The sequence below is a fragment of the Aythya marila genome (assembly GCF_965140915.1).
Source record: "Aythya marila genome assembly, chromosome: 3".
Taxonomy (NCBI): Eukaryota; Metazoa; Chordata; class Aves; order Anseriformes; family Anatidae; genus Aythya; species Aythya marila.
This window is the reverse complement of record NC_139044.1, coordinates 71,428,443-71,441,469: the sequence shown is the minus strand read 5'-3', so window position 1 is coordinate 71,441,469 and position 13,027 is coordinate 71,428,443. Positions and strand designations below refer to the sequence as shown.

The window sequence follows — 13,027 nt, the reverse complement described above, 5'->3', positions numbered from 1 at the left end:
CATTCATTTGTATGCATGTTTATAGAAAAGGCTATTTCAGTTATGATCAATCTGCATTAGTGTAATACAGTATTTGGAAAAAAAAAAAAAAAAAAGAAAAAAAAACAGGAAAAAATCACAGACTACATAGTTTAGAGCCATGAAACCACTCCTAATATGGAATTTGCTTATTAATTTCTAGGAATGTATTAAGTGATGGTCATTTCTATCAAAGTCTATTTCATTTGATTTAAGTTCCAAATTTTGCATGTGGAGACGCATGCATTACTTCCACAGAATTTAGAGTTGACACAGACCATCTGAAAATGGTTTGATTTTAAAAAGTAGAACAGTGTTTGGATACATCCAAATATGCCTAAAATTTATAATTTAAATAAGCTTCAAAGAAGCCCTTTTGACAAGCTTTATTTAACTAATTTAAGTTATCTCTTAATGATTACAGCTGGAAACTTATCTCACCTTGTGTATATTGTGAGATCATCTTCTGAAGGAACATCTGAAAGATTAACTCCATACACATCTTTGGTGGACTGAACTACATTCTGGAACATAATAAGAACAAAGATTCAGACCAAGGATACTGTAACAACATCTAAACACAGAATTGCTTTCAAAGAGTTATTTCTAAATCTGAAAATAGTTTTATAAGTTCTGGCAAAACCAAACAAGTTTTTCATATACATAGTAACATTAGGAAGTTTTCTTTAAATAAAAATCATTTAGTAAAAAAAATCTTCAAGACATTTGTTCATCAAGAAAGTATATACATCAGATAACAATCAGGAAAATAATTTATATTTATAGGGCATATAAAGATGTACGTATTAAATTCTGTTCTGTGTTGAGATTTAACAAAGAAAAAAACATGTTAGTTCGGAACTTGCTTTCACATTTCCTTCTGTCAATTCTGAAATAATTACAACCTTCAGTAAAATAGAAAACTATTTTTATTTTATAAGTTACACAATCACGTCAGTCAGCTATAATAAGGAGCCAATGCACATACAGTACTTAGTATGTCAGTGTTAAACTAAGGGGTTACTGATAAGGCACATGCAATTGCAAGAGTGTCAACTATAAAAATAGGTAGCTTTCTTTTAGTTCAAAAAGATCTGAAGTGAAAGGAGCTCTTCAGAAAGGTATGTCCTGATCAGAAGAATAAAAGATTTTTATTATTAACTTCTGGGAAATATGAATAGGAAGGAACTAGCTGGTTCCACATCCCCCCACCCCCGGCTATACAATTCTCTGCTTTACAATTGCTGATGTAAAAAAGTACCAAAATTCAAATCCCTGACCAAACATCCAATTGTTCTGCAATAACTATATATACTCAAAAATGCACCTAAAAATATAAGCTTACAGATATAAACTCCTTCACACACAGCAGTGCCACATGCTGCTGCTTTTCTCCCAAACTTCTCATATTTTTGAACACTATTAAACAAAATCCATTTTCCACAAATGAGAAAACAGTAAAGTGCAGACTGACACTGGCTAGAGTGTTAGCATATTGTCAATTTAACTAACAGAGACACATAACAGAGTATTTGTAAGCTTATGCTTTTAAGTGCAGTCTTCATTGAAGTTTCTTCTTCTAATTTAAGCTTAACTGAAAAGTATATCTGGAATATTTTTATGATTTACCAGTTCTAGAAAATAGACACTTATTTAATCAATTAGATAGGCTATCATTTTTCACTGTTGTTTTGCTTCTTGTTAGGTTATTAACAGCCATCAAGCTTTGAAACCCTGCATTTATAGGTCTTCTTTTAAAACTTTTTAACTACAAGTGTTGAAACAACAAATAATTGCCACTGCCAGAAGAGTAATTTCAAAACTTTTCTTAAAAAGCCTGTATTTGATGTTCTGCTTAGCCTAGTAATGGAAAAACAACTCTTCCCAAGCTAAATGAAGATTAGCTGGTGAATATATTAAAATCTAATGGGTAACAGTCTTTAAGATTACTAATTTATGTTTGACTTCTGAACAAAAAGCTTCCATAAACATTATGCCTCAAAAAATAATGCGTCTAATACAGGCTTTGTACTTTTGAAGAGAATAAACAAATTTACAATAGCAGGCACAGACATTAATGATAAGCCAAGTTAATTGCTAACACAGCCTAGCAGAACAGGTAATCCTGATGAAAATTAGCAATGCAATTTATGACTAAAATTTGATGCATGAAAAGGTGCAATAAAATGGAAAGTATGTCTTCATGTGCATTAACAAAAATCAGAATATTTCACCCAATTGTAAGCTATTAATATTCAATACTAACTTAAATCATATTTTGTGTTTACATGCACTGTTCATTTAAACATCTTTAATATCTAAAAAAATGTATCTTAGGTCTCAGTGTTGAAGTGTGCTTAATACACAGATGGAAAATCTGTAGTGAAATATATTGTGTAAGTGTTCAATGGTAAGAATCATAAAGAAAATAGGATTGGATTTCTGATAAAAAACAAAAACTCTAAAAATAACCTGAATTGCTGGAAAAGTATTTAACAGTTAATACAAATTCTCCAAAATTAATATCACACAACTTCATAGTTATTTTATTGCAAAAAACTTTGCTGAAGTTTGGAAGAAAGTGTTATACAGAAGGGTGAAAATCTACCGGAGGGTAAAGACTGATTGGAATAAAAATTTGAATTGTAGCAGAAAAACAAGCAGGTTTATTCTCTGTTGCCTGTCAGGTACTACATCTTATACTGACGAAGGTCACGAATACTGAAGTTTCTACAAAAGCAGTAACATACACAAGTAGAACATGATAACCATTTAAATTAGCTGTGACTTGGAAGAAATACACGTGTTTTTAAGACATTTTCAGTGGTACCCAAAATAGGTATTTATTAAAAAGAATTTGGAGAAACGTTACATGAATTTGTAAAATTGGTATTTGCATAATACTTCATACAAATTAGTGTAAATTAGCACTAAAGGGATTCCAACAGAATTGGAGTTATGCTAGCAAAAAAAAAAAAAAAGGCATTAAAGGATTAATAACCCATAGCAGAGAATACACGTTCTTTTTATATGACTCTGCATGCACAATCGCACCTATTATCCTGCCACTGTCTTTAACCTTGGAGTTAATGGTCAGCATTAACTCCAATTAACCAATGTGACAAAATGATAACAGTCATTTTTAGAAGTAGTTTTGTTCTATTGTTTTTGACAATTCAGAGAACTTCATTAGGAAACAATTTAAAACTCCACAGATAAATCGGGGTGAAATTTAGTCAGATTGAACATTAATTTACAGTAATATCCACATGAACAAGTACCATTACTCAAAAGGAGGCGATTTCTAAATGAAAGAGGTGGTCTGAGGTCTCAGGACCTCAGATCTGTACCAAAATGTGAGCTAAAGCGTAGTAAGGGATGATGATCAAAAGTATACTACTGCTTTGAACTACCAAATTAACATAGATATATTTTAGACACGGTATTATGGACTACACCTGACCTGAGTCCCTTTCAAATGCCGTAGGTTTTAAACATTATTTTCCATTCTTTATGTATGTTATTTTCCACTTGAAGCTGTGTGAAATGTGCGGTGTAATTGAAGACTCTTATATGAAACTGAAAATAGCAAAGTTTTATAGCCAGCGTGGCTAATACTGGAAACGTTTTTCTCTTAATTTCTGTGTTTTACTTCTGATTGTTCTGTAATATTTACTGTTTACAAAAACTTTTTTTTTTTAATGGAAATGTGAACTTGAAGTTCATGGTTAGCTTTTTTGCCCACCACAATGATTTCTTACCTCTGTGATTTTTGTGTTATCTCCTGTATCAGTCACCTTTACTGGAGTAGAGCGCTGAGAAACAGCTCCTTCATCTTCTTTGTCTGTCCCGGAATCATCTTCAGAACTACTTGACACTGCCTCCTCGCTTGGGGGTGGCGGAGCACTAGCAGCAGTTTTGCGCTGCAGCACAGTTTCTTCTCGATTACTTTTGTTCCTATGAAAGGCAGTGTGTATTTATGAAATCAGAAAGCTATTAATAGCAAGTACTTCAAACTCCTAATTTTGATTACTACCTTACAGGAGGAAAAGAGAAGTTCTATCCGCTGGAGCAACTTGCTGCTCACGTTTTGAATCCCATGATTGATTTGATTTTCACCAATCTCTTGTTATTCCAGAACATCTAAAGAGATCTCACTGGATTAAGCCAGCTTTTCCTCAGCAATTCTCTGGCTCTCTTTTTAAATGTTTCCCCCATATTGTCATATTAATATATATATACACACACACAAGAATTCATTGAGACATAAGATGTTTGATTTTATTCTGGGAAAAAGTTTCACTTGCTGATGAATATTAACCAGTTCACTAACTTTTTTATTCTCAGGTCCCAAATCTTCCAGGAGAAGGCCAACATCTAACTGTCCTAGGGGACCACAACACTAACAGACGAAAACAGATTATCAAATCCTCCAGAAATGTCATAATAAATCAGAAGATGCTGAAAAAATGCAAAGCAAAGAGACCACATCTAGCGGCCATATAAAACAAAAAATAGAATTTCACTTATTCTGGAGAAAGTCATTATGAAGAAGTTACCTAGACATGAGTACGTAATTATTTTCCTTTTTCTACAGAGCTGGCCATGAGCCAAGTACCAGCATCTACCAAAACAATCTGACTATCTGACAATGAAGAGGTTGAAAAAATTAGTGAGAAAAGAGAAGTAAAACTTGGTTGTGGCAAAGCTAACGATTCAGGACTATAACACTCAGCTACAAACTCTTCTACTGAGAATGACAGATTGCTGTGTCAGGCAGAAATTTCTTAGCATTTCCCTAAATAGAAAAGTTGGGGAATATGAAATTGTAGTAATAGAAAGAGCTGGGATATAGAACTACATCCAAAATGTCCAACCTTGAAAGTGCTGAGGAACTCATCTCACTGGCAGGATTCTGTTCTCTAAAGATCTTGCTGCCTGCCTGGACTATGCTGGAGAACTTTATACTCTTGAAAGGGCATTGCAGGACAAATTGCTAGACTTTTTTTCTGGAAGCTGCTTGAAAGACCTGTAGACTAGAAAGTTGCTAAGAAATAATAGGAATAACTCACTGTTGCATGCATTGTTGCATTTAGAAATAAAATCTCTTTCCCATCTAAAGGGTTAAATATCTCTAAAGTAAGGCGGAAGGCTGAAGCCACATTTTACGCCAGAACATTAGCAAATGCATGGAAAGCCTTATGAGAAATACCCAGGGATCATGGCTCTGATCCAGCTATCTATCTTGTAACAATCCCTCAAAGTCAGAGTGGAGAGCCTGAAGCAAAGCACTTGAGAAAGATATAAAATGGTTAAGTATTTCATAGTATAGCTGGACAGAAGTTAGTCCAAAATATGACACTATACCAAAGGAGAAGAATAAAGTTTTTTTTCAAAAGCACACAAACAGGCACAGTTCTTAGAAGAGGTAAATTGTATAGCTATCAAACAGTCTTTCTGCTTATTCCCAGGGAACATTACCTGTATGAAATCGGGTTCTGCTAGTGATAAGCATAGACTGCTCAACATTTATGGACAGTGAGTCTCTCACGGTCAAGGCATAACAGATGTTATTTATGAGACAGTCAAATTTTATAGCTTGTAACAGAACGCAAAGTTTTCAGAAGAACTTACAACACTGTGACGGCACAGGTTTAGTCACTACTGATAAAATGTTTCCTTAATATGAGGTATCTAAGAGAGAATGAAGTGGTTCCAGAAGAGTCCCACAGCTCTTATGTGATTTGGCAGATCAAACACAATGATGGAATAAATGAAGTAATGATGCGAGACCAGAATGGAAAAGCAGCTACATGAAACATTCATTTGTCCCAGTAACTATTGTATAACTGCTTTATATAATTTTATATAAATATTTTCCTGTAACATTTTTACTTTTTTGATCAAAAACTATGCTGAAATAGTCAGTTACTGCTGTTTCAGGATATGTTCTATTTATACAAAATTTACTTGTAAGGCAACAATGATATATGGTCCATCTACAATAGTGAATACAAAGTTGGCACCAGTACCAAGAGATGATCAAATTTTAACAAGTTCTGTATCTTCATTCTAGAAAAAATTACCTTATGAGTTTCACTTATATAGAAAAGATTAAACAATCTGAATAAAATATTCCCAGCATCAAATACAAATCATGAATTAGATATGATTTTCAAAGCATACACTTCTACAGTATACCATCAATGATTTTTTATTTCTCACGTCACAGAGAATATACTACACAAACACACAGTGTTTATATATTTGCATTACAATTTCACTATTATTGAACCAGAACAAAATTTTCTATTTCTAACTTACCCCAGCACTGATTTTCCAGTTTCATCGGGTTTACGAACAGTAAATGGGCTTGGATCAATCCCCATATTCTTAGGCATAAAATCCCTGGCAAAAGAGAAAAGAAAACCTCATCATAAGCAAAATTGAACACACACACACACACACACACACAGAGAGACACAGACACACACACACACACACAATAAATCTGGAAGAACTACTTCTAACATTTACCTTTGCATTAAATATATATATATATATATATATATATATATATGCATGAAAAGAACTTTGTCACTACAAGTTAAGGTCACGTGCATATAAAACCCCTACTACATATTTAAAAAGTTTTCCATAGCATCATTTGGTCTCATGAAACAGCTACAAACATTACCACTTGCCAAGGAGGCTAGAGCAATGGCATACTCCTGTACTGATGAAGCCCTGTGACTCACATACATTGTTTTCAAAATGCTGCCAACACTGAAATTGGGTCAAAAAGCTACATGAAGCATAATCTGCCTGGAAATCATTAGCTAAAGCGTGATTAAGATTATGCTTAGAATATCCATCTGGTTGCTGCCAACAAAAAAATTACCAAGCCAGCTCTGAGAACCTGGTGCACTAAAAAAAGTAATAAAGTAAAATGCAAGCAGAACAATTAAAAAACAATTGCTTTGAAGGTAGCCTCCATGATCTAATGAGTCCACAGAGAAAACCCATTTCTCAGCCTACAAATGCCCTTATATTACATACTCCATAGTGGAAAATAATTGTAAATTTAAGTGCTATCTTAACAGAATTTTTCAGCACTAATTTTCCATTTTAGTGTTATGGTTTAGTTTCTAAGAATTGGCTAAATTTGAAGATTCAGAAAAAATCTAGCCTGTTACCTAGCTTTAAGTAAATTAATCAAATGCATAATTCATTCACTTTGAATGAATTCAAATTTTCAGTTCAAGATTTATACTCCCAAAACATCCCAAATATACCGTGTAGAATTGGTCATTGCCAAGCAGAAGGTCTCATCAAAGCTGCTCAACTCATATGGCCGAAAAAACTCATTATGGATATCAATTTCCTCTTCGTACTTGTGGAATTTCTTCACTGTCAACTTACGTCTGTTTTCAGCACATGTCACTGGGGAAAAGAAAAAAAAAATATTCTTTTACTAACAGTTACTGACTTGACTCTACAAAAATCTAGGTAAACAGTAGCCCATTTACGTATCCACCCTACCAGGCATTTTTCTAGAGTCTTATTCCCTCTAAGACAAGAAAATATGAAGGAAATATGAAGCACATCTTTCATAAATACATGTTATCAACCACCATAATTTGATTTCCCTTCATGATGACAATTCCTCATAAGATATCCTCCACAGTATCCCAGAGAAATAAGACACTGTATGTCTACAGTAGGGAAAGATCAAATACAGTTCATACCTTCATCAAAAGGAAGAGGTAAATGCTTCAGCACATCAGTGGTCCACCAGTAAGTATAGCTGTACAGGAAATACAGTCAGAATTGATACAGAAGATCTCATCTTGCATCCAATCTAAGGATTTGCACTTAACAGTTACCTAACCATACAGTCTCATTGGTAAACGTTTCCTTATAATCAAGGGGAAGGAAGTAAAGAATTATCCTTGGATAGATGCTCTCAACAGGCCCCTACTTTACAACTTTGCTCAGAGGACATGAAATTTAAACACATGAAGCCTGAACACCTGAAACAGGTATGGGGAGCAGAGTGGTTTTGTTCCACTGAACAAAGTACATCTGCCCTACCTATGGGACTGAAAATTAAGCTTCTATGACATATAGAAGGTATATGGAGAAATCAATTAAGAATATGCAAAGCCATGCAATAAGCATACTTTACATGTATATTTTTTGTTCTTATTTAAAAAAAAAATAATAAAGTAAATATTCCCACCCCACCACCATTTGTTATTTAGATCACAAGATTTAGGAAAACAGTATGAGGAAATGAAGGTAAATGAAAATAAATAAATAAAACCAGAAGATTTTCAAAGCAACTGACTTGTACATGTAGAAATAAATTTTAATATGACACTTCTCTCAAGTCTAAGAATTATATGTTAGCATAACTAATAGCAAAAAAAAAAACACACATGGCCTGCTGGAAGCTTATTCAATATTTCTGAAAAGAACAAAAACAACAACAACAAAACCCAAAGGAAACAGCATTCCTAAAATAAAGCATGTTTTATCTTTTATATTTACATATTTTGATTTTCTCTTCTCAAACATACTTCAAAAATTTCTCTAAATTACTCTGACAATTTCTATTATTTCATTACTTTGAAGGAAAATATATTTACATATCTTCATTGATTTTATTTCAAATACATGTGTATTCATGATGCTAAGGGCTGTATTATCAGGGTATTATATAGCGGTTATCTCCTCCTGATGTCAATGTAGCTACCTGGAGCACAAGCAATGGGTGTATTCCCATACCCAGGGAGAGGTTTGTCAGTGGGACTTCACAAATGGTGTAAAACAGGTAGGGCAATGTATTTCAGTTCCAACAACTGTGAATGTCCTAAACAGAAAAGACTGAGTTACATCTGACAGTCCCATCTCTTCATCTCTTGATAAAGTATTATATCAGGCCATGCTAGCAAGCCAGTTTTTTCAGTGCCTTCAGAATCTGTGTAGACATATCCAAGTCTTGTTGCTTGCACAAATGACAAGTAAAAATTTTAAGTAAAAATTTTTACTTAAAAATTTACTTAATTTAAGTAAAAAAGACAAAAGAAAATCTTCTTTTCCATCTTCACTGTCCTTTCATGTGAGTCACAAATTATACAAAAGTAATAATGAAAGTCATTATGAAATCTTTCTTTTTTTTTTTTTTTTTTTTTTTTTTCTGATGCAGAGACAAATACAATATAGGAAAAGCAGAAATAGTCATAAGACGTTTCAATGACAGGAAACATCTTCATTCTCTTTCTATATCCTTGTTTTCATTGCTTCCTTTGCTCCTCTACCCACGGATTCTAACAGAGAGGCAGGAAGAAGTTATCTGAAGACCTTGCAAAATACTTCAGTAGAAACAAGCAAAAATTACTCACAAGAGTTTTTTTTTGCTATCTGCTTATTACATGGAGATGTCATTTTGTTCAGCTGAATTCATTTTGACATACAACAATGTCTGGAACCAGTAAGCAACAAAATGAATCTTGCATGTTTCACGTCTGAACTAGCACTCAGTTACATGGCTGATAGGAGCTAGCCTCAACAGAAGCCTCGGGAAACAGGAGAAAAAGACTAAAATTTAAGAACTGTCCTATCATGATGGGTTAATGGAACAAGCAGCCAACAGGGACCATATGCACAGTTTAAACACTTGGACTCATCCCCAGACAAAAATCTAAATGCAGATATTTGCATCCACCATCAGTGATACGACCATCAGCTTTACAACTTGTAGAATGAACAGAAATGCAAAACAACAAAATCCATAAAATATACGTAGCAAAAAGCCTAGTACTGTCCTTATTATTAAAACGAAAACATATTTTTAGACATAGCATTTACAATCTTTAATGAAATCATTCCACATTCCAAAGCAATCAGTCTAAAAATGACTCTACAGTTTTTAAACTTCAACTCTATTATTTCTGTATATTACTGTGCAATTACAATGGGATGCAATTGAAGGAAAACAAATCTTCAAAATAGGCTGAAAGGAAGGTAAAAAATGATGGGCTTCCTGGTAAGCACAGCAGCAGACTAAGTGCACTAGACAAAAATATACACAAAGTTTATGCGCATAAAAATACCCAATACAACACCAACTTAATACATTCAACCATCAAAACCACACCTGTATACAGCTTATCTAGGGCATTGCTAACTGTATTTCACCAAGACAGTGAAACACTTCACACTGCAGGACTATTTCATACAAAATGAAGCTTCTTTTTTTCAGTACAGCAGGAAAATAACTTATTAAAGCAAACCCTTCAAAACACCAACGTCCAACACTTCTGGTAATCTCTTGAAGGTTTCTTTTTTGTTTAAGTGTTTGTAAAAGTGTAAAAAAACGGTAGTTAATTAAGAAAATGAGTTTTCAACAGGTTGACCACATTATTTGGTTAGCAGCGTGCATTTTTAAAATTTATTAGAGCAACACTAAACAAAAGAAACCAGAACATCAAAATACCTTCGCCTGGTCTGGGATAGACCGAGGGTGTTCTTGTGATGCAAATAAAAATCAGTAGGTAGTTCCCAAAGATGAGGCTTCCCTTCTGTAGGCTTGAATACTCCCAGAAAGAGATTGATGGAGTCTTGCCTGTCTGCATCTGTGAGATAAGAGATACGCTTACTGGCACTGCAGAGCTCAAGTTCCTTCAGGCAGCTGCTTATTTGTTAGATTTTCTCCTCACAGACCCCGCACACATGTCCTAAGACTCCCACAGGGACCTCTGGGCTTCAAACAACACAACAAAACTTCCTTTAGACTTGACTTTCTGCCACGCTGCAGTGCACGTGGGGCTGGTTTCAGTGCTGCCTCTTTCCTTGGCTTCTCTAACAAATTCGAGGCAGAAGCTTGGCCTGAAACCTTGACAGAGGTAAGATCTCATCCTGCAGCTTGGTCTCTCACCTCTGCGTGTATGTGCATGCACAAAACACGTGCATGCATTTAGACTTGGTCTACAGAGCAGATACCAAATACACTGAAGTCAGATACCAAACATTCAATAACAGAAGAGTAATTCCTTGAAATTAAACAACCACCAATACAATGCACACATTTCCCTCAGCAGATAAAAATTAAGAATTTGTTGTTGTTTTTTGTTTGTTTGTTTTTTACTACAGAACAGTCAGTAAAATGATTAAACTTTATAAACACCTTTTAAAAATGTGGACTTTTTTCCTGTAGGCTGAAATCATCAAAAGATGAATTTCCATCACCATGTCCTAAACTTCATTACTTTAATAAGGCAAATACAAAATCCAGCAGTTACAGGCCACTGTAGATGAAGCATGACAAAAAATGTTGTTCATCTACGTCTTTGAAATCTCCCTCACTACCCAGCTGCAGATAGGATGAGTTAAAACAGATCTGAGGAAAAACAGGAGTCAGGTGAGGGCTTGGGGATGGTGAACAGTGAGGGCGACAACTTTGCAAGCAGATGTAGAGAAGCAGAGGATGCTTACATGGAAAAGATCTTCAGGTAGGGGGAATATGTGGAAATTGAGCTCTACTTAAGCCCTGAGGAATTAGCATGTGGAAAGCTCTCGTCTCCACTTCTGTTGGCACTTCAGTAATCATCAGACACAGAATAGTTCAGACTAGAGAGGCACTCTGACAGCATTACTTCTTCAGCTCTCTCCGTGTTTCAGAAAGAGTATTATGAGACGAGTGTCCCTTTAGCAACACACTGCATCAAAAAAACAAACTGAATTCTCAGTGTACCAAAAAGCAGGTAAAATAACCAACAGAATCCACAAACCAATGGTGTGATACCAAAATCTCAGCCCACATCTCTTTCCCCATGCAAGGTGTAGTGTTTTTACAAGGAATTCAGACACACAAACAGCTGACAAATGAAACGCTATATAGAAATCTGGTGGCAAGATTATAGGATAGTATGAAACTTTACAGCAAAGTGCACGTGTTGGAGTCAATATTTGGATATGGAATCTTCTGTATTAAGCAGCCACATGGTGAAGCAGGGCAGGGCACCAGGAAAAGTGAAAGAAAGGGGAAATGTTGATGTTTTTCCACATCCCCTCCCTACTTAGAGAGCCCTTCACCCGGAATCTGGCTTTTTCTTCCTTTTCTCTCCACTACTCCTTCCAGATACTTTTATTGTCCCTTCAGAGCACTGTGCAAAAATATACTTATTTTACCTTCTTTTTTGCTGCTCGCCTTATTTATTTTCTTAAGAGGATCAGCTTACTAATTCTTACACAGTAATACTCAAAAGCATACATAGGTCCTTAGGGCTTTCAGAACATATTACTTCTGCAAGATAGTGTCACAGTTTAACAAAGTGTATTGGGTTTACATGGCAAGAGATGCTGCAGGGGTGAGAGGAGACCAGGGGCAGCCCCATGTCAGATCAGAGCCAGCTTCAGATGGCTCCAAAAGGGACCTGCTGCTGGCCAGAGCCAAGCAATGCTGGGTGGGCCTGTGGGAGAGCAGACTGAAGAAAGGGAAAAAACCTTGCTGTGTGACAGCAGCTGGGAGAGGGAGGAGTGAGAACCAGCTCTGCAGACCCCCAGGGTCAGTGCAGCAGGAGGGCAGGAGGTGCTCCAGGCAGGCAGCAGCAGTTCCCCTGCGGCCTGTGGAGAGGCCCCTGGTGGAGCAGGCTGTCCCCCTGCAGCCCATGGGTCCCACATGGAGATCTCCACGCTGCAGCCTGTGGAGGAGCCCTCAGCAGAGCAGAGGAAAAGAGTGACCATGAAGGAGCGTCGAAGATTAAGTATTAGGGACTGACCACAGTCCCGATTCCCCACACTGCTTATGGGAGAGCATAGAAGAAAATGGATTAGGGGTGGAAAGTGTTTTTAGTTTGCTTTTACTTCTCATTGCTCTCTATTGTTACAAATTGGCAATAAATTAATTTAATCTTCCCTACACTGAGTCTGTTTTGCCTGTGACAGTAATTGGTGAACAATCTCCTTGTCCTTATCTCAACCCATGAGCTTTTTCATAGTATTT

General features: G+C 35.6%; 1 protein-coding gene across 1 annotated transcript in view; it reads right to left on the bottom strand.

The window, feature by feature from the left end:
• FIG4 (FIG4 phosphoinositide 5-phosphatase) overlaps positions 1 to 13,027 on the bottom strand; it is a 67,845-nt gene that overhangs the window by 21,432 nt on the left and 33,386 nt on the right. Inside the window, exons 16-21 of the mRNA XM_082757405.1 lie at positions 10,520 to 10,658; positions 7,767 to 7,825; positions 7,314 to 7,461; positions 6,343 to 6,426; positions 3,780 to 3,975; positions 460 to 542 (exon numbers count right to left, since the gene is read on the bottom strand). Of these exons, the coding sequence (XP_082613531.1) occupies positions 460 to 542; positions 3,780 to 3,975; positions 6,343 to 6,426; positions 7,314 to 7,461; positions 7,767 to 7,825; positions 10,520 to 10,658 (709 nt within the window). The remainder of the gene's footprint in view (positions 1 to 459; positions 543 to 3,779; positions 3,976 to 6,342; positions 6,427 to 7,313; positions 7,462 to 7,766; positions 7,826 to 10,519; positions 10,659 to 13,027) is intronic.